Source organism: Stegostoma tigrinum, chromosome 2, assembly GCF_030684315.1.
Source record: "Stegostoma tigrinum isolate sSteTig4 chromosome 2, sSteTig4.hap1, whole genome shotgun sequence".
Classification (NCBI taxonomy): domain Eukaryota; kingdom Metazoa; phylum Chordata; class Chondrichthyes; order Orectolobiformes; family Stegostomatidae; genus Stegostoma; species Stegostoma tigrinum.
In genome coordinates, this window is record NC_081355.1 from 107,026,221 (window position 1) to 107,047,497 (window position 21,277).

General features: G+C 39.9%; 1 protein-coding gene across 4 annotated transcripts in view; it reads left to right on the forward strand.

Annotated features, from left to right (window-relative positions):
• The window catches only part of dnah5l (dynein, axonemal, heavy chain 5 like), a 384,422-nt gene that overhangs the window by 216,276 nt on the left and 146,869 nt on the right, over positions 1-21,277 (forward strand). For all 4 annotated transcript variants that reach the window (XM_048552307.2, XM_048552297.2, XM_048552277.2 and 1 more), the window contains 7 exons: positions 541-708; positions 6,869-7,075; positions 7,380-7,709; positions 9,225-9,431; positions 11,997-12,239; positions 14,543-14,697; positions 18,856-19,520. In XM_048552307.2, the coding sequence (XP_048408264.2) occupies positions 541-708; positions 6,869-7,075; positions 7,380-7,709; positions 9,225-9,431; positions 11,997-12,239; positions 14,543-14,697; positions 18,856-19,520 (1,975 nt within the window). The remainder of the gene's footprint in view (positions 1-540; positions 709-6,868; positions 7,076-7,379; positions 7,710-9,224; positions 9,432-11,996; positions 12,240-14,542; positions 14,698-18,855; positions 19,521-21,277) is intronic.

The following is a 21,277-nucleotide window of genomic DNA, read 5'->3' on the forward strand; positions in this document are numbered from 1 at the left end:
GTCATGTGAAACCAAAAGAAGGGTGGAAATTAAAAGAGATTTTGTGAAGTTTTCCATTTGATGGGAACTGCACTAAAACAATCACCAATTTGCTGGGAAAGAAAAATGTGGAGTGAGGAACTGAGAAGGTCCTGAGCAAATAATGTTCTCTGTATCAGACAAAAAGGCAGGTATAGCTAGGGCCATAGAGGTAAGATCGCCTGAGAGGTAATCTGTGATAGCCATGGAAAAGATCACTTAATGTTCAGTGTATCTCCTTCAAGCTCCTCATGAACTATGGCCACCTGCTGAAACTTAATGTGCACAAGTATTCCAGTTTCTTCAATGTCCAAGCTCTGCAAAGCTTTTATACCTGCTTAAGGCATGTTATTGTAGTTACTGCAAGTCTGGGATGATTTAGGTTCATGCAAGCCTGCTAATGATTTTTTTTCTCCTAGAGCAAATTCAGAACAGAGCTGAAAGATATTATTGTTGCATTGTAAGACAATTGAATACTTTCAATATAAGTTAAGTAAGAGAAGTGTGTGTTTGCAATTTCAGGTACCTGAATATATTTATCCATCTGACACTGTACCAGCTTATTCATCAATCCTGGTGCCAAATGTTGACAATATTCGCACAGATTTTCTTATGCACACCATCATGAAACAAGAAAAAGCTGTTTTGCTCATTGGTGAACAGGGAACAGCAAAAACAGTTATGATCAAGGTATGAGACTGAAGTCTTTAAATTCAGATATGATTAAGCATAGCAACAGCAATTTATATCTATATTGTCACTTTTTTGAATTCACATTTGGGATGTGGTCATTATTAACTAAACCAGCAATGAGCATCTGTCCCTGATTATCCAGAAGGCAGTTGAGAGTGAAGCACATTGCCGTGGGTCTGGAGTCACATGTTTGCCAGTTCAGGTAAGGATGACAAATTTCCGATCCTAAAGGATGTTAATGAACCATTTTTTTCCCTCTGATGATCAGCAATGGTTACCTGGTCATCAATAGACTATTAATTGCAGATTTTAATTGAATTCAAATTTCACCATCAGGCATGATGGGATTTGAACCCAGGACCTCAGAACATTACCTGGGTCTTTGGATTAATGGTCTTGTGATAATACCATGAGGCCATCAACATCATAATAAAATGCCCCAAGGCATCATTAAAATAAGTATGACACTGAGCTGCCTAAGGAGATGTTAGGTCAGATAATCGGAATGTTGGTCAATGAGGTAAGTTCCAAGAAGTTTCTGAGAGAAGAAGAGAGACGTATTGGGAGAAATTGCTGAACAACTGAAAGCACAGCATGAAAGCATGTTAGGTTATGATCAGCAACACTTTTGGAATGTTTGAGCAATCCAAGTAGCTTAAGAGTGTAAAATGGATTAGCTTTTTTAACTTAGTGAGAATGGAATGAACCAATGTAACTAATGAGAAATATTGCTTTAAAATGACACATTTTGTCGAGACTATTTGGCTTTCATTCATCAACATATTCATAAGTGTGACGAAAGTTTGGATTAGAGGTAAATAGGTTTTAGGCTTTAAGTTCTGTGAAGGTGACTTCTTTTAAATTAAGGAACAAAAACTCATTTTTTTAAAGCAGTGGGTCAAAATGCTTCGAAGAAATGTTGGGATTTAAGTAAATGATTAGTAAAGCTACAATGTGAGATAATTGAACTTCATTAATCTACAGGAAGAGAGAGCAGAAGCCAGAAGCAACTTCAGTTTGAAAAATAGGTCCATACCAGCAAAGGGGCAATTTAGTTTTGGTAGTGTCCAGGCCATTTAAACTGGAAAGATGTTCTAAGCTGTCTTAGCAGTCCAGGTAGACAGTGATGGAAAAAGCCTTGAGTTTTTCTTACAACTTAATGAGAGAAATCAATAAGTTAGCTTATGTGTGTGTGCTGGGAGACAATCAAATCTGATGAATATGCAGAAAGTCACTAAAAGGAAATGCTTGACTTTCATTAATTGTGGAAAAAAATTAAAGAATCTGTAAATGATATTGCTGGGAAAAAGGTTTAATCTTTCTTTTTGCTTTTTGATATTACAATTAACATATGTATATACACCATGTTTTGTCTTTTCTTATATGTAATAAACTTGTGCTCTTTTATTATAAGCATATCGGCAGTCTCTTATGATTAAGTCCAGTGATTTACCATCATGGTAATCAAAATTACAAAATAGAACATATTATCTATCAAGCCAGCTTTCACTGTGAGATTGGACTTGTTCAATTTTAACATTACCTGGGACCATACACAAAAATATCAATGTAAAGGGAAAACAACATTAATGCAATATGAGATGACAATGCTTCTCAGTGTATATTGTACAAACTCATGAATTGTCTAATGCTGCTACTGATGGCCCTGGAAAGTGTACAGTCATGCTTAAATAATCCTGGAGGATAAGATATCTTGGGAATTTCAGCAACAGCAGAAGCCAGCTGTTTTATGCCATTATTATTCAGTAACAAATTGACTATTTGCCACTAACAGAATACTGTCATCAAGCCAAAAAAGATATTGTACCAAATACACAAGTGAATAATGTGATATATGGGTTTTAGTGCTGGGATGATGCAGGCATCTAGGACATACCTCCCAAAAACTGATGGAACATATCAAACAGCAGTTCTCATCAGCTGTTTGCAGCAACCAATTTACTGACTGTACCCCATCAACCCATCTTTGCAAAACTCAAACACAGTGTTCAACGTGAGATGTGATTCTATGATTGGACAATGACAACTAAATAAAATTGAATAAACACAATGTATGATGTCCACCCATTTAAAATTTTTCATTGGGCGTGAGGTGGTACACACTTGTATACACTGGAAGCCACATTCATTAATACCCAAGATAACAAAGTGTGGAGCTGGATGTACACAGCAGGCCAAGCAGCATCTCAGGAGCACCTTTTGTGCTCCTGAGATGCTGCTTGGCCTGCTGTGTTCATCCAGCTCCACACTTTGTTATCTTGGATTCTCCAGCATCTGCAGTTCCTATTATCACTTCATTAATACCCAGGGCCTTGTGCTTTACAAGTGGAAAGTTCATACACAGTATATATACTGTGCCTATTCCAAATTAATAAAACAGGGAACAGCCCAATCTCTTGTTCATCCTGCATGGGAACGCCTTGACCAATTATATTCATCCTGCCTCTTTTAAAATTTAAACAAAGCTTGGGTGTTAATTGCCAGTCATTATTATCCAGTCTATTCTCCATGACAATACCTTGACCAATCAGAGACCATTTGTCATACAATAAGGATACTTCTCTCATTCAGTACAAATATTGTTTTTTTCCCTTCACCTTAATATTTCTTGCAAATTGTTCTGATGACCCCATGACAAAAACTTTCATAAAATGTGACTTTCTTCAGTAATACTCAAGTTTCATGCTACCAAATGACTAAGAAATACTTTTAAGATCCATTAAATATTCTGATCATGGAAAGTGTGTTAAACTCTCTTGGAGCTTGTCTTGAAATGTTTACAAGTGTGACAATAACAACAGTTTATATTCTTGGTTTTATCATTAAACATTTACCTGTTGTTTTTGTATCTTTTGATGCTGTGAATATCTGGATAGCTTGAAGTGTTGTTGAGTCTCAGGACTCTCACATATCAGGAGACCTATATTTTATTGAGATGGGTGTGAAGTGTATATTGTTGACTTCTGTTTCTTTCACTACCAATGTAATTGAGGCCAGAATAGACCTAAAGTTGTGTAACATCTGGAAGCCTACTTTAAGAAACGGAGAATTCATCCAAATGCAGCCAAGACTGTCATTTCATTCTAATTTGAAGGCTGAGGAGGAGGTTAGGCAGCTGACAACTCATGTATCACTCAACACCTAAATACCTTGGCATCATATTGGCCATGCATTGACTTACTTGCAGCACTCTAGAAAACTGGAACTAGTAGGTTCAAGATGAGAGTGAAGCTCATATGGAATCTAGTATCTGCTGCCTCATGCTAGCAGAGCCAACACTGCTTCACTCACCCTGGTCTAGAAACACAGAATGGAACCGTAGAGTCCTTACAGTGCAGTGAGAGGCCATCCGGCCCCTCAAACCTGCTCTGACACTCTGAAGTACCATCTATTAGTCTACCCAATAATACACTACCAATGCTCAAATTTGATCAGGAGCCACCACATTCATCACAAATGTGGTCAATAGTAATATCTAGAAGGGTGCGGGGGTTACTTTTGAGACTAACACAACTCGAATGACTCCCTAGGTTAGAATACATTGAACTTTGGATGTTATAGTTAAAATTTGAAGTAACTCCTCATAAGTTGGCATTGCATCATTGAGTCACCCTTTATTTACATGTGGGAAGTCCTTGACCCTGATTCAGCTTCCTCAGAGGCAGCTCTCAGAATGAATAGAATGTCTGACACTCCTGCTTATATCTATCAGCCAGGGCTCCCTGATTGGGCTAGATTAACTGCTTCAATCAGGGAACTCATGTTCTCTGCTTGTTACAATCACTACCAAATCATCATCCTCTAAGAACAGAACCAACTGACAGCCAATGAAACACTCCTACTGACATTAGATTTTTCCAATGAACATGTCTGCAGCCTCAGAACCTAAGATGCAATGGTGTCGATGTACACAGATCCTTGAAAGTTGCCATCCAGGTTGACAGGGCTGTTAAGAAAGCATACAGTGTTTTAGCTTTTATTAATAGAGGGATCGAGTTCTGGAACCAAGAGGTTATGCTGCAGCTGTACAAAACTCTGATGTGGCCGCACTTGGAGTATTGCATACAGTTCTGATCACTGCATTATAAGAAGGATGTGGAAGCTTTGGAAAGGGTGCAGAGGAGATTTACTAGGATATTGCCTGGTATGGAGGGAAGCTCTTACGAGGAAAGGCTGAGTGACTTGAGGCTGTTTTCATTAGAGAGAAGAAGGTTGAGAGGTGACTTAATTGAAACATATAAAATAATCAGAGGGTTAGATAGGGTGAATAGGGAGAGCCTTTTTCCTAGGATGGTGACGGCGAGCACGAGGGGGCATAGCTTTAAATTGAGGGGTGAAAGATATAGGACAGATGTCAGAGAGTAGTATGGGAATGGAACGCTTTGCCTGCAACGGTAGTAGATTCGCCAACTTTAGGTACATTTTAAGTTGTCATTCGGATAAGCATATGGATGTACATGGAATAGTGTAGGTTAGATGGGCTTCATATCGGTATGACAGGTCGGCACAACATCGAGGGCTGAAGGGCCTGTACTGTGCTGTAATGTTCTATGTTCAATGTTCCATGCCCTACTAACTGATGACGCTATGTAGATCCCGACGGTGCACATAATGATTGACTGCAAAAATTACCAACAGCAAACTGGTAACTGAGCCAAGTCCCATCTTTCTATCATCCTTGGAAAAGCTAGATAACGCACAACTGCCTGGCAACAAACTAGGGAAGTGGTGCCCACATGGTACATGAGAAACAGTTCAATATATGATTGTGCCCATCCAAGGGAGAACATATCCCTCAGAGACCCATTCTCGTTGGCATCTGAACTGTTCACATTGAAGTCGTTGAATGGTTTGATAACCTTAACATCAAACTGTAACTGTTTCTTCAGCCCAACAGGAAAACAACCTGGATTGAACTAATGAACGTAGAACTGAAAAACTGCTAGTTCAATTCACATTGTGTAGATTGTACTTCAGGCCACACACTGGGCCTTGTTATCACACAGATTGCTATAACACACAGCCCATTGTTTGCCACTACCAGCCCCCATTAACAGCTATTCACCCTCCTAGCCAGATCGTTATCTATTCCTATGTTTGGTCAACTGTTGTTCTCTTTCTTTGGGCTCTATCCCCACACCTATTGTTTGCTCCTTACCTTCTCCCCCAACCCTATCTTCTGCATATAAACCAACATTTTCCTACCTACCATCAGTTCTGAGGAAGGGTCACCAGACCTGAAATGTTAACTTTGATTTCTCTTCACAGGTGCTGCCAGATATGTTGAGCTTTTCCAGAAATTTATGTTTTTGTCCTCCTGGTAATCTGACTGGATATCACCTGTTCCTCAAGAAACACCACTAAAGTAGCTACCTTGGTTACTGATCTAATTATTGTTTGAAGGACCTTACAGACTACAAATTTGCTATTGCACATGCTTAGTTTCCTACTTTAGAGACTTGAATACTAAATCCAGGCTAATATTTCAGCTCTGTAATATATTTGGATCAGATATGAAATTGAGACCGCCCTTTGCTTTCCAAGTTGATTTAAATCATCCTATGACATTATTTCAAAGAACAAGCAATTTATTGCTAGTATTCTAATGAATATTTATGCCTGTACCAACATTGCACAACTCAAGGCTATCAAGATATTACCATAGTTTAAGGTGCTGTGTGCACTTATCAGCCATGTTGCTTACATATTAGCAGTGATTGTCCTTAAAAAGTGCTAATTTAACTGCAAGGCAATTTGGGCTGTCCTGGAGTCATGAAAGGGGGTATATCAATATTTTTTGTTGCGTTAAAATTGTAGCTACAATTGAAAAATATCTAACGGATTGTCAAGTTTGGTACAATGGAGGTTCTATAGTTAATGGTTTGGTATTTAAATTATTCAAAAAGAATACGTTAAAAAGAACATAACTAGTATTATACACATCTACAATTGCTTTCTTAATCATTTGGACCAGGCAAGTGTCCTATTGTAATTCAACTTTACTGTGCATTTAGATAGGCCAAGAGAATTTGTGTTATAATTTATGATTTGTGTTATAATTTATAATCTACTCTGATTATTATGTTTGTGAATTGTATCTGAGATATCAATGTGGGTGTTGCACATTAAATCACAGGGCTACATGAGCAAGTATGATCCTGAAGTCCATGCAACTAAAAGTTTGAACTTCTCCTCTGCCACAATGCCAAATATGTTCCAACGAAGCATCGAAAGTTATGTGGATAAACGAATGGGCACAACCTATGGCCCACCCAGTGGCAAAAAAATGACAGTGTTTATTGATGACATTAATATGCCAGTGATCAATGAATGGGGTGATCAGGTAAACCTGTTCTTTAGATAAGACCATGAATTAAGTAATTGTTTTGTGCACAGTCTGATATAATTTAAAAAAGAAAATTGTGCTCCAGAAGAAAAAAATCAATAAAATTGGTGAATGAGACATACTGGTCTGCATTGTCTTGTGCACTTTAAAATGGCTGACCACTACATTTATTTTCAAATATCATTGGATTATCACTGTTTTTTTTTCTTTAAAGTTTAAGTTAGCAAGAAGTTTTGCAAAGAGATCCTCCTCAACACATTGCACAAAACCTGCTTAAGGTAACTGTCTTCTCATTAAACAGATAACTAATGAGATTGTCCGACAGCTAATGGAACAGAATGGTTTCTACAATCTTGAAAAACCTGGAGAGTTCACCAACATTGTTGATGTACAATTTGTTGCTGCTATGATTCATCCTGGTGGTGGCAGAAATGATATCCCTCAACGGCTCAAAAGACAATTCACAATTTATAACTGTGCGCTACCATCAAATGCATCCATTGATAAAATATTCAGAACTATTGCAAGTGGCTATTTTTGTGAGCAACGTGGCTTTCCTGCTGAGGTTTGCAAACTAGCCTCAGCTTTAGTATCAACCACACGCAAATTATGGCAGTCTGTCAAGCTGAAGGTATGTCAAATATTAATACCATGCACTTTCGCATAGGATAGTATACAAACAGAGAAACTGTTAGTTAAGGCTGACAATTAGGAGAACAAAAAAGGAACACAAAGAGAAGAGCGATAGAAATGAAATCATATAAGAGAGAATTTACGTTGTGTCTTTAACGGAAAAATGAGTATTTTAAAGTGTTTGTAAATGCAGCATGGGCAAGGAAAATTGTGCTAGCCAAGTTAGGGAGAGATTTGAAAAGGTGATGGTAAACTTGGTTAATAGGTGGGTTATGAAGATTTATTTTTGAATGCAGAGAAAGGCAGTGAATTTTACCGAGGGAATCCAGAGCATAGGACCAATGTGACTCAAAGTTCTGTTAACAAAGGTGATTTAAAAATGAGCAGAGGAATGGAGTCAGGGGAGTGCAGAGCTTGGGCTGGGCTTTACATTTTTCAGTGGGGTGAAGGAGGCAGAATGGAAAGTAAGCGGTCCACTTACTCCCACCTCAGCAATGTCAGCCCTTCCATTTAAGTGCAGAGGACCAATCAGTGACAGCTCAGTGTAAGGGTAGCCAATTAATTATTTGAAGGGAGGCTTCTAAACATCAGGAGGCTAGGCAGTGATGTCATGCTGCACAGCGGGTTTATGTCAGAAATAGGAAGTCAGCTGCAGCTACAAATGTGAAGACCTCTTACCCTCTGAATCTTATTATTTTTCATTAAATGTTTCAGTTAAAAAAACAGATGCTGACACTTTCTCCAGCAGAATCTGCTGTGACACTCAAGCACAATTCTGGTGGCTTCCATCTCCGTGCCCTCTGAGAATAACTGCACTGAAAACCTTCAAAACCTTTTAAAATCTGATGCCTGAAAAATGGAGCAAGCAACGAAAAATTGCAGGCGATTGTGTCATTAACAAGCTCAATACTTTAATTATTATTTATTTCACAATGGTTGGTAGGCTGTTGATACCCCTGCCCACTTCCCTTTCATAATTTGGGAGTCTGGTGCAACCCTGATGAAATCATGCCCTATTTTCAATAATCTGGGGGGTATATGCAGTCAATTTGAGGACATGGGAACATGTGCTTGCAATGTTATAGGAATGATTTCCTAAGTCTATGCTGGCAGCAGGGTATTTCACTCGTCTGTAGGCCATATTGTGGCTGTGATTTCCCAGTATGCACTGTCAGCGGGCTAGGTTTCTGCCATTCCTGACCCCAGTGCAAATACTGATTATTACACCATGATAACTATCAGAGCCTCATTCATTCATTCATTCATTCTGCAAGTGGCATAAATAGAAGGGAAATATTTTAAAAGCTCTCAAGGAGATATAGCTTATTGAACATTCACTATGAGGAATATATTTAATGACCAGTTGAAAAGAATGTTAAGGGTGACTTGTGAAATAGCACTTCTTCAATGATGATTCAATGCAGATCTCAGGATTCATTGTTTTTTTCTCATTGTGCATTTTTTAGATTACTGTCATCTTTTAAATTAATCCATTTCAAATGTTGTTTTACAGATGCTGCCCACTCCAGCCAAATTCCATTATATTTTCAACCTCCGTGATCTTAGTCGTATTTGGCAGGGAATCCTAACTGTTACATCTGAAATTTGCCAGTCTCCTGATGTGTTGGTGTCACTCTTTCATCATGAATGCACTCGTGTTATTGCAGATAGATTTACCAACCAGCAGGACAAAGACTGGTTTGACAGTATAGTGAAAAAGGTCCAGCAATACTTACTCTTCTCATCTGTAATAAAAGGATCTTTGAATAGATGGATGTAATACTAGCACACAGTGGAGCTCCATTATAACATTAGAAAAGTGTTCCGTGATAATGGTGCCATTTTAGATAGAGAAGTATACATTGTCAAAGTTTGTGGCGCATCTAAGCCATATAAAATCAATGTTGTAAGTGTGAATGTTTAGCTTAATCCAATATGAAAAATGCAACTAAAATATTCAAACTAAACATTCTGCTGATCTAAAACATTTAGACTCTTTCTAAGTTTAAAATTATGGAATATAAATACAATCATTTGTTGCTAAAATTTGATTTCTGACCTCATAACATAGTACATCACTTTTTAAGTTTCTTACTTTCCCATTTTAGTGAATTTGTTTTAACTACAGTGATCATTTCAAAGATTTGGTATAATTAGTATTTGCTTTTTGAAAAATAAATCGTGACAAATAAGCCATAAAGAAGCATTCTTATCAGGAACATTGTGTAAAGTCCACGTCTTTTAATTTGTTTTCTTATATTTTTAATTGTGGTCTAAAATGAGAAAAGAACTGCTTTAAAAACCAAGGGCTGCTGGAGGATTGTTACATGCAGGTAACCTGACGCTCATTATAATTTTCTGAAGAAGGGTCTAGGCTCGAAATGTCACCCTTCCGGCTCCTCTGATGCTGCTTGGCCTGCTGTGTTCATCCAGCTCTACACCTTGTTAACTCATTATAAGCCTTATTTATACAGCAGTTTGTTTGAGCAGTGGTTGAAATGTAGCTTGCGAACAAACTAGAGCTGGAGAATTGTGTGCACATTAAGCTTTGTTGTCAGCAGGTAGCTGCTTAGTTTGTGGACTAGTGACCAGTTTCACTGACAAAGATGTTCTTCCTGCCAACAACGATATGGTTGATCCTCAGGTAGCTGAACAACTAGGGGTTGTGAAAAAGACAGAGATGGCTTCAGAACTTCATCTGCTCAAGAGATTTCTCTGTTTGCTACAGTCAAAGCTACTTCAAGGCTGAAGAACCAGTTTATTTTGTCTTTGGCAGTTGCTGCAAACTGTGACTTGCAATTAATAACCCAAGGACCTTTTATAAGGGAGCCAGTCACCTTGTACTTGTTGTAAGCCACTGAAGGCATCTGGAAAGGAAAGGTGTGCAGTAGCATTCCGAGCAGTACAAGAACCATTTGAGCAAAATGTGTGAATGGAGACCAATGAACTAATTGTTCCAGTTTTCCTCCATCCATAGCATCCATGATTTTTTTTCTCTGTGTGTGAAACAGGGAATTTATAAGGAATAGAGTTTTAACCACTGGAGTTATATGCTGATGGTTCATAGCTGTTTACCTTTAGCAAATTACTTGTAATAAATGGTAGATTTTGTTAAGTACAGAAGCCTGTCAGTGCCTCTATCATCTTGGAGCTAAACTATAGATAAATTGGGGAATATTGTATACTTCTTAAAATCTTCATTTTTTGATGACTGTGGGCATAATGGAATGGTGCATTCCCTTAGTGAAGCATAATAACTGATAATTAATATTCAGTATAACTTTCTGTTAAGGTAAAAATTGATGAGTATATTAGAGCAGCACACTGTGAGACAATTTGGTGCATTATTTTATTATTGGGCTTTACATGGAAATGGAACTTCATGGTCTTCAGTTTGAAATTAATGTAATTTTTGCCTCTCTAAGCATTTCAGATTAACAGAACACTTGTCTGGGATATTTTGGTTGAATCTTCCTCTTTGAGTTCACCTAAACATTGTTGCTTGACATCACACAAGCCTGTTTTGTCTGTGAATGCTTTCTTTCTTACTAAGCCATGAGTTGTACCTGATATTGGGGCCATATTGGAAAAGGTCCACAAAAGAAATCTGCAATATACCAGCATTACCACTGTGCTGTTTCTACAATATGCAAAATGTGTACAATATGACATGGGTGGATTGATGTCTGCCAACTATAGTCACGATTTTGTAAAATATTTGTGTCAAAATCAAAGCTAACACAATGTGGAATCAATAAATGATCTTTAAATTTCATGGCGTGAGAGGCGACATTTACACCAATCTCATGCAGGCCCTTTGCAAAGATTTGATTCTATGTCAGGTGTAGGATCCTGAATGCAAATTCAGGTATAAATGGACTAAGTATGCAATCACTAGAAGCATCAGTATTGTGGATCCTACCAGCAATCTTTAAAGAGACCACATGAAAGTAGCATAAAAATGTGGACTCAGAGTTAGTAAAAGTTCTCTGGCTTATTGTTGCTGTATTTTGAGTACCTAGCCCCTACCCCTACCCCACCATTGGCTGTTATCTCCTCCCATAATACACCGTGTAAATGTAAAAGCAAGTCAGTTCGCCAAATTCTCCAAGCAATGAGCAGAAACAGAATATCTCATTGCTGGCTGAAAGATGAGGCTAAAATTCAAATGTGAATCAGTTAGCCGCTATTTAGGACTCGTTTAGGTTTCTTTTAATTTTATAAAATTTTAATTGATCACCCATTTATGAAATTGACATTTCTAAAATAGCCTGTTTCCGTATAGATTGCTTCAGAGGACCATGGTGATGCTATTTTAACAAATTTTCAGCAAGAAGTGTTCTTTGTTGATTTCCTGCGTGATGCTCCAGAGCCTACAGGAGATGAGCCGGATGACGTGGAATTAGAAGCTCCTAAAATGTATGAACCAATTCCATCATTTGATCAGCTGGCTGAGCGCCTTCAAATATATATGGAGCAGTACAATGAAGCCATCAGAGGTGCAGTGATGGATTTGGTGTTTTTCAAGGTATTGGCTTATAGTTTATCTCTTCATGTCATGGACATATCTTGAGTTTTAAAACAAATGCCTCTTCCTATTCTCATTAGCCATCGAAAAAGAGATTGTGATTTAATTTCTTCCCCTTTAAATATGGAGTGGGGGCATGTCTTTTGCCCCACTCTCTCTTTCTTCAGTATGGTTTCATTTTTTTTAAACCTTTCAATTGTGGGATGTAGGGGCACCATTCAATGCCCCTCCCACGTTACCCTTGAAATGGTGTTGTGCACTTCCTTCTTGAACTGTGGCAGCCCACTTGGTGTAGGTAGATCCACAATACCGTGAAAGAATGAGTTCCACGATCTTAATCCACGGATACCAAAGGAATGGTGATATATTTCCAAGTCAGGATGGACAAAATCTGACTTTACAAGGACTGTAATAACATTGTTGTAAAGCTGCAAAACAGAAGTGGACTTCATTTCTCATAGTCTTGATGCAGTTTTGAGGGGAGGGGGATGCTTCACAACATAGACACACATTCAATGAACATACATGGACTGTGAGAATCAAATAAGATAAAGAAATTATTCAATTGATAACAATGGAAGTACAAAGGAAAAGGATCAATGGATGGCAGTTTAACAATGCCTTTGTTTTTAAAGGTAGAATCTAAAATTGGTGTTAGCAGCCCTAGATTCTTTCAGTGGTTGTGGCTTGTTGGTTAGCCAGCAGTTGAAAAGTTGTAGCCAGTGTCTTCTCTTTCAAAAATCTTTTCAGGAGGTTTTGCTAAAATGTATCTTCTATTTCACTGTATTGATGAAGAAAACGTTGCTTGCAGACAGCACAAATACAACTTCTCTTTACAGACCAGAGGCTTTTTCCCTCGTGTTGTCCAGAGTTGGCAGTGTTGATATTCAATTGATGTTGTATGGACAAGTGCTAATCCCCAAACTGTCTGTTGTTTCTAAATTGTATATTTAAAAGGCGGTTGGAATCACTACTGTGGGAATGAGGTAACTACGTTTGATGTGGTGGGAGAAGCAGTTTGCCTTGAGACAAAAGTTTGCACTGGAGAAAGCCAGTTGTCCCTGGTTCATTCCAACAATAAAGTGGAAAGTCTTCTTGTTAGATGGATGTAACCTGCAACTTTATTATATAAGCATTCCTCTTGGAAGCAATCATTTCCGTGGCAGATTATAACCCAATGGTGAACATTTCAGACTCATCAGGAGATACTGGGAAGTTAATTATCTGGCTGACGTTGACTTTGGAGCTGTTTTCCAGGAGATTATTGCCAAGGCCATTCATTTAATTTACTTTGTGGTTTGTTTTTTTTAGAATGGTCACTAAATATAAGATTAACAATTGTTTTTCACTTTATCCATGAAGGCTCGGACATGTAAATTGAAATTTCTGATATAATCAAGGATTGGAGATTAAGAATCAATACTAGAGCTTTTCTTTTCTTGGAAACATTTATATCTGCAGCTGTCGCTATAGCTAATCGGTTTCCATTCAGGGATATTCAATCCCTGAATATCCTAGACTGAACTATTATAAAACTGATACAGATAAGCAACCTTGCTGCTTCTGTTACATTTTCTGTGATAACTCTGAGAATTACATGTTCTTTTGTCCTTTCTTTTCCTTTTACACTAAATAGCCATTACTCAGCCACTGGTGAAGCTTAAAGGCACATTCACAATGGAGTTAGTGAGGCTGGAATTAAATGGGCTATTATACATACGAGCTTCATGATGAAGGCCCTACAATACATGTTCTAAACTGTCAGTGAAATTTTCAGATGCAGATGGGACTGCTGTAATTTTCCACCATGCACTATCATTTAAAGCACTTACGCCTTTTTCTACGTGTTGGGGGTCTTTATCCTTGCTTTAGTACAAATCTAACAGCTTGCTATAAGAATGCACTATTTGTCAAACAAAGGTCTGGTCATGTTATGTCAGTGCTGTGTACTGGATTAAAAACTTGAGATTCTTATTTTTTACATTTTCTCATGGAATGTGGGCATCACTGGTTGGGCCAGCATTTATTGCCTTTCACTAGCTGTCCTTGAGAAGGAGGTTGTATGCTGCCTTCTTGAACTGCTGCAGTCCATGTGCTGTTGGTAGATCCATAATGCTGTTAGGGAGGGAATTCTTGGAGTTTGACTCAGCGACTGTGAAGGAAGGGTAGCAGTAATATATTTCCAAGTCAGGATGGTGAGTGGCTTGGAAGGGAACTTGCAGGTGGTGCTGTTAACTGGTGAGCTTTCACTTAGATGACGCATTTTGTTCTAATCTGCAAATGTAATTCTTTGTCACTAAAAGGACGCCATGATACATTTGATGAAGATATCCCGTATCATTCGGACTCCACAAGGAAATGCCTTGCTCGTGGGAGTTGGTGGATCCGGAAAACAGAGCCTTACTAGACTGGCTTCATATATTGCAGGATATCAAAGCTTTCAGATTGTACTGACAAGGTAAAAATGCTTTGCAGTATTTATTATTAATCCTCTAGATTTGTAACATTATCTTTGTTATATTGCTTCACTCACAACAAAGTGGATTAGGTTCTCTCTCTGGCCATTAATTTGTGTGTTGATCTTTTGGCCTCAGTACCACTGAAAGTCTTGCATCTCATTGGGTAGCCTTCCTGCCTCTGAGTCAAAAGCTCTAATTTCAAGTCTTCCTCCAGGATCTGGCAGCCAAGGAAGGCGTATTCAAGACAATGTCAAAAAGGTTAAGAGTCAACTTGTGAATTATTCCAAAAAATGCCAAAAGTAGGTTCTAACAGTGGGAAAGAATCCTGGTTAGTCAGGAGGTGAAAAGAAGTTGTGAACCTCGACTATCACAGCCTGTAGCTCCAGGCTTCAAATGCATGTAAAGGTGTATTGTGACCGCAGCAAAGCAGATTCCTTGGGGATCTGGTTAGGTGAGCTGCAGTTGTGCATCAGAGTGATGTCAACAGATCCCTGTTTGATCCTATTCCAGCTGGGACAGACTCAGCATCTACTCTTTGTCTTATCTTTGATGAAGATCATGTCACTGAGGATCAGACCTACCTTCAGACAGAGACCTCGAGAAGGTACAATCTGGTGTGTAGAGATTGAAGGATGTGTTGTACCGATATTGAAGTAGGCTCAGTATGATTTCATTTTTTAAAACTTTTCAGTTGTGGAATGTAGGCATTGCTAGTTGGGCCACCATTTGTTTCCCATCCCAAGTTACCCTTGAGATGGTGTTGTACACTTCCTTCTTAAACTGCTGCAGCTCATTTGGTATCGACAGATCAAAAAGTGAGTTCCAGGATTTTAACCCAGGGATCTTGAAGGAATGGCAATATATTTCCAAGTCAGGATGGACAAAGACAGAAGTCTAAGAAGCTAGGTTATAGTCCAACAGGTTTACTTGAATTCAGAACCTTACAGAACACTGTTCCTTCATAAGTTAAAGTGGAGGGATACTTACAGGCACAGAATTTATAGGTGGAGAGGTCATTGCAAGATAATTCCAGGTAATTGAGAGTGTCAAAAGATGGTAAATATAGTGTGAGTGGAGTGTCAACAGACTGAATAACAAGTCTTTGCCAGTGATCAAAATGTCAGACAGTGTGAGGAAAGTGTCAACAGCTGAACAGCAAGAGAAGGGATAACCTATGATCTGATTAGTTGAGGCAGTGAGATAATTACAAATAAACAAAAATAAGGTGGTGCCAGAAACAAACAAAATTGCTGGAATAACATGATAGGTGTAAGAGCCACAAACCTCTTTTGTCATGATTAATTATCTGGAATTATCTTGCAGTGATCTCTCTGCCCATAAATTCTGTGCCTGTGCGCTTCTCTCCACTTCACCTAATGAAACAGTAGTGCTCCAAAAGCTTCTGATTTCAAATAAACCTGTTGGACTATAACCTGATGTTGTGTGATTTCTGACTTTGTTCCCCAGTCTAACACTAGTACTTCCACATCAAGTCAGCTGATGAGTGGTTTGGAGAAGAATTTGAAGGTGGTGGCATTCCCATCGTTTCTGCTGCGCTTGCATTTCTAGATGCTAGTGACTGTGGATTCGGAATGGTACTGCCTAAGGATCTTTGGAGAATTTCTGAAGTGTATCTTGTAGATAGTATACATTCCTGTTACTGTGAGCCATTGGTGGAGGGAGTGAGTGTTTGTGGATGTGGTGCCAATGAAGCGGGCTTCTTTGTTCTGAATGGGAACAAGTTTCTTGAGTGCTGTTGGAGCTGTACCCATCTAGGCAAGTGGAGAATATTCCATTACACCCTTACAACCCGTGCCTTGCAGTTGGGTAGTCAGGAGGTGAGTTACTTGCTGCAGTATTCCTAGCCTCAGACTTCATTTTGTAGCTGCTGTATTTATATGGTTACTTCAGTCCAGTTTCTGGTCAATGATAACTCCCAGGATGTTGATAGTGTAGGATACAGTAAATATTAAACAACAATGGTTAGATTCTCTCTTGTTGGGAATGGCCATTGCCTGACATTGCCTCAGATGTTACTTGCTACTTTTCAGTGGAGATAGGGAGAGAGGGGGAGGCAGATCGAAGATGGATCGAGGAGAAGATAGGTGGAGAGGAGACAGATAAGTCAAAGAGGCGGGGATGGAGCCAGTAAAGGTGAGTGTAGGTGGGGAGGTAGGGAGGAGATAGGTCAGTCCAGGAAGGACGGATAGGTCAAGGGGGCAGGATGAGTTTAGGAGGTAGGAGATGGGGGTGTGGCTTGAGGTGGGAGGAGGGGATAGGAAAGAGGAAGAACAGGTTAGGGAGTTGGGGACGAGCTGAGCTGGTTTTGGGATGTAGTAGGGAGAGGGGAGATTTTGAAGTTTGTGAAATCCACATTGATGCGATTGGGCTGCAGGGTTCCCAAGCGGATTATGTGTTGTTGTTCCTGCAACCTTTGGGTAACATTGTTGTGGCATCATTGTGGCACTGCAGGAGGCCCAGGATGGACATGTCATCTGAGGAATGGGAGGGAGAGTTGAAATGATTTGTGATGGGGAGGTGCAGTTGTTTAGTGCGAACTGAGCGTAGGCGTTCTGCAAAGTGGTTTCCCCGATGTAGAGGAGGCCACAACAGGTACAGCGGATGCAGTATACCACATTAGCAAATGTGTAGTTTTTCAAGGACCGCAACTACCCCCCCCCCCCCCCCCCCCCCCCGCAGTGGTTGAGAATGCCCTCGATGGTGTCTCCTGCATTTCCCACAACTTATCCCTCACACTCCAGCCCCACAATAATAACCAAAAAAGAATCCCCCTAGTCCTCACATACCACCCCACCAACCTCCGGATCCAACACACCATCCTCCAACACTTCCTCCATCTGCAATCTGGCTCCACCACCAAAGACATTTTTCCTTTCCCACCCTTGTCTGCTTTCCGGAGGGACCACTCTCTCCATGACTCCCTTGTCCGCTCCACACTCCCCTCCTGCCCCAGCACACCTGGCACTTTTCCCTGCAACCGCAGGAAGTGCTACTCTTGTCCCCACACCCCCTCCCTCACCCCCATTCCGGACCCCAAGAAAACTTTCCACATCAAGCATTGGAGAAACCAAGCGGAGGCTTGGGGACCACTTTGCAGAAGATCTACGCTCAGTTCGCAATAAACAACTGCACCTCACAATTGCGAATCATTTCAGCTCTCCCACCCATTCCTCAAATGACATGTCCATCCTGGGCCTCCTGCAGTGCCACAATGATGCCACCTGAAGGTTGCATGAACAGCAATTCATATTCTGCTTGGGAACCCTGCAGCCCAATGGCATCAATGTGGATTTCACAAGCTTCAAAATCTCCCCTCCCCCTCCGCATCTCAAAACCAGCCCAGCTCGTCCCCACCTCCCTAACCTGTTCTTCCTCTCACTTATCCCCTCCTCCCACCTCAAGCCACACCTCCATTCTCTACCTACTAACCTCATCCTACCCCCTTGACCTATCCATCCACCCTGGACTGACATCTCCTCCCTACCTCCCCACCTACATTCACCTTTACTGACTCCTTCCAAGCCTCTTTGACTTATCTGTCTCCTCTCCACCTATCTTCTCCTCTATCCATCTTCGATCTGCCTCCCCCTCTCTCCCTATTTATTTCAGAACCCCCTTCCCTTCCCCCATTTCTGATGAAGGGTCTAGGCCCGAAATGTCAGCTTTTGTGCACCTAAGATGCTGCTTGGCCTGCTGTGTTCATCCAGCTCTACACCTTGTTATCTCGGATTCTTCAGCATCTGCAGTTCCTATTATCTCTAACTCATATCCCAGCTGCCCTAACTCAGCAAACATGTGCCATGCTTGAGGTTTACAGCTGTTTCCACTTGCTTATTTGTTTTTCAATGAACCACTTAGGTCTTATGTACATTTCTTCTCTAAGCCTGTCTATCCTTGATGATATAAATGCCTTTTTCCCTGCACTTGCCTTTGTAAACCATTTGGATCTACCTCTCCATTTTACACAATATTCTATAAAACTTGACCAAACATTAAGTTGCCATTTATGACATGTCTGTCATTTGGTTGCTGTTTTCCAGGTGCCTGTTTCTAAAATGGCTTACAGCATTCTTTGTGGAAAAAGAAATAATAATTGCTGTGTAAATGTGTTATCAATTATCATATTTCTGTTTTAGAACCTACAATACAGGTAATCTTATGGATGATCTGAAGATTCTGTATCGTACAGCTGGACAAAAAGGAATGGGGGTGGCATTTATATTTACAGATAATGAAATCAAAGATGAGTCCTTCTTGGAATACATGAACAATGTTCTGGCCTCAGGCGAGGTGTCAAACCTCTTTGCTCGAGATGAAATTGATGAAATTACCCAAGACTTAATTCCAGTAATGAAAAAGGAGTGTCCAAGACGGCCTCCAACTGTTGAAAATCTCTATGATTATTTCCTTTCACGAGTGCGTAGCAATTTGCACGTGATTCTTTGTTTTTCTCCAGTTGGAGAGAAGTTTCGTACTCGTGCATTGAAATTTCCTGGTCTAATCTCTGGTTGCACCATGGACTGGTTTCAGCGTTGGCCCAAAGATGCCCTCATTGCAGTTGCACAACATTTCTTAGCATCTTACACAATAGAATGCACAGCACAAGTAAAGCAGAGTGTTGTGAATACTATGGGAACATTTCAAGATACTGTAGCAGAGAAATCTGTTGAATACTTTGAACGATTTAGACGTCAGACCTACGTGACTCCCAAGTCTTACTTATCTTTCATTGGAGGCTACAAAACTATCTACGCAGAGAAGTTTGCTTACGTGGAAATGCTATCAAACCGAATGAAAACAGGTACAGACTTATCAATTTAGTTAGTATATCAATGTTCATGCACTGCAATTATCAACACATAGTTAATCCTGCCATTTATCTCTGCCACTGCAGTTTAATTTCTTATTTATGCTTTTTAAAATTGATTCTGAAAATTGATAATGGGAGCATGAATTGATTCAGTCTAATTAAACCTTAAGACATATAAAGGAAGCTTGTTATTAACTTGTTAATTTGACTAATGTGTACAAGGTACTACTTTACATTATCTGATATGGTTCTATGGACCAGATTTACTGCTTATGTAAATGTACAGATGCCTACTAAACACTTTGCCCAGTTAGATTATGCCCAGAAGAGGGATTCACTGAAAGGTTCTAGCAGCCAGTCATGGTTAACAAGGGAAATAAAAATTAAGAGCAGAAAAAGGAATAATTGTTTGTCCAATTGATCTCTTGCTGCCAATATGGTTCGTGTGTTGCTATATTTGCAGTCTCATAGTTTATGTTCACCTTGCAGATTATGAGAGGGATGCTGCTTTAATTGAATATTGAAAAAATATTAAATGAAAGAAAATCAAATTTGGCATGAATTCTAGTGAATATAGGATTTTAACCTGTTCATAACACAAGGCAGTATTGTTGTAATTCCGGTGACTGAACTGTTCACTGTTGGTTGCCAAAAAGTAACCTTTGTCCTGTAAAGCAAGTCACCATCTTCATGCATTCAATGAGGCATCCTGTCACCAGACCATCTGCCTTCTTACTTTAAACCTCCGTCTGACCACTTGAACTGTGCTTTCCATTCCCTGAGCCACCTTATCAAGACCCTAAACCTGTAATTATCTGGGTGCTTCAGCATGGTGGGAGCTATTGTAGCTCCTGCAATAGCCTCCTGGGATTACAGGGCTGCCAACCATCAGATCACCCATTTACATTCTAAGGGATGTCTTCCTCCCCAGTTTGAGCGTAGAGCTAGGACCAAGAGTTAAACTACTGAGACAGCACCTGGAATGACGGGAAATCAGATTGCAATCTCCCAGTTTCAGCTCTGTAATCTTAATCCCATATGAACCATACTAGTGCACTTGTGCACAACATTAAGGGAAATGGAAAAAAGTGTAAATTGTGTGAAGTTGTTGAACTCAATGTTGATTCCTGATGATTGTAAGGTGCCTATGTGGAACTGAGATGCTGTCCCTCCAGCTTGTGTTGGGCTTTGTTGGAGCATTGTGGCTGGACTAGGACAGAAATGTTAGCATGACAGCAAGTCATATGTATATGAGTTTGCTGTCAGCAGAGCTGACCCAACTTCACCTAAAGTGTCAGGGACAGGGGAACTCCCCGTCATTCCAGGTGCTGTCTCAGTAATTTAACTCTAGGTCCTAGCTCTAAGCTCAAACTGGGGAGGAAGATATCCCTTAGAATGTAAATGGGTAATCTGATGGTTGGCAGCCCTGTAATCCCAGGAGGCTATTGCAGGAGCTACACTAGCTCCCACCATGCTGAAGCACCCAGATAATTACAGGTTTAGGGTCTTGATGAGGTGACTCAGGGAATGGAAAGCACAGTTCAAGTGGTCAGACGGAGGTTTAAAGTAAGAAGGCAGATGGTCTGGTGATGGGATACCTCACTGGCCTCAGGAGATCTGCAAAGGTTGCACCTTTGCCCTACGCCAGCCTATATAGCCTAACCTAATGGACTGCTGTCTGATGTGGGTATCTCCCACACACCCCCTGTCATGTGTGAAGTACTAGTGATGGCACCATGTGGTCCTTA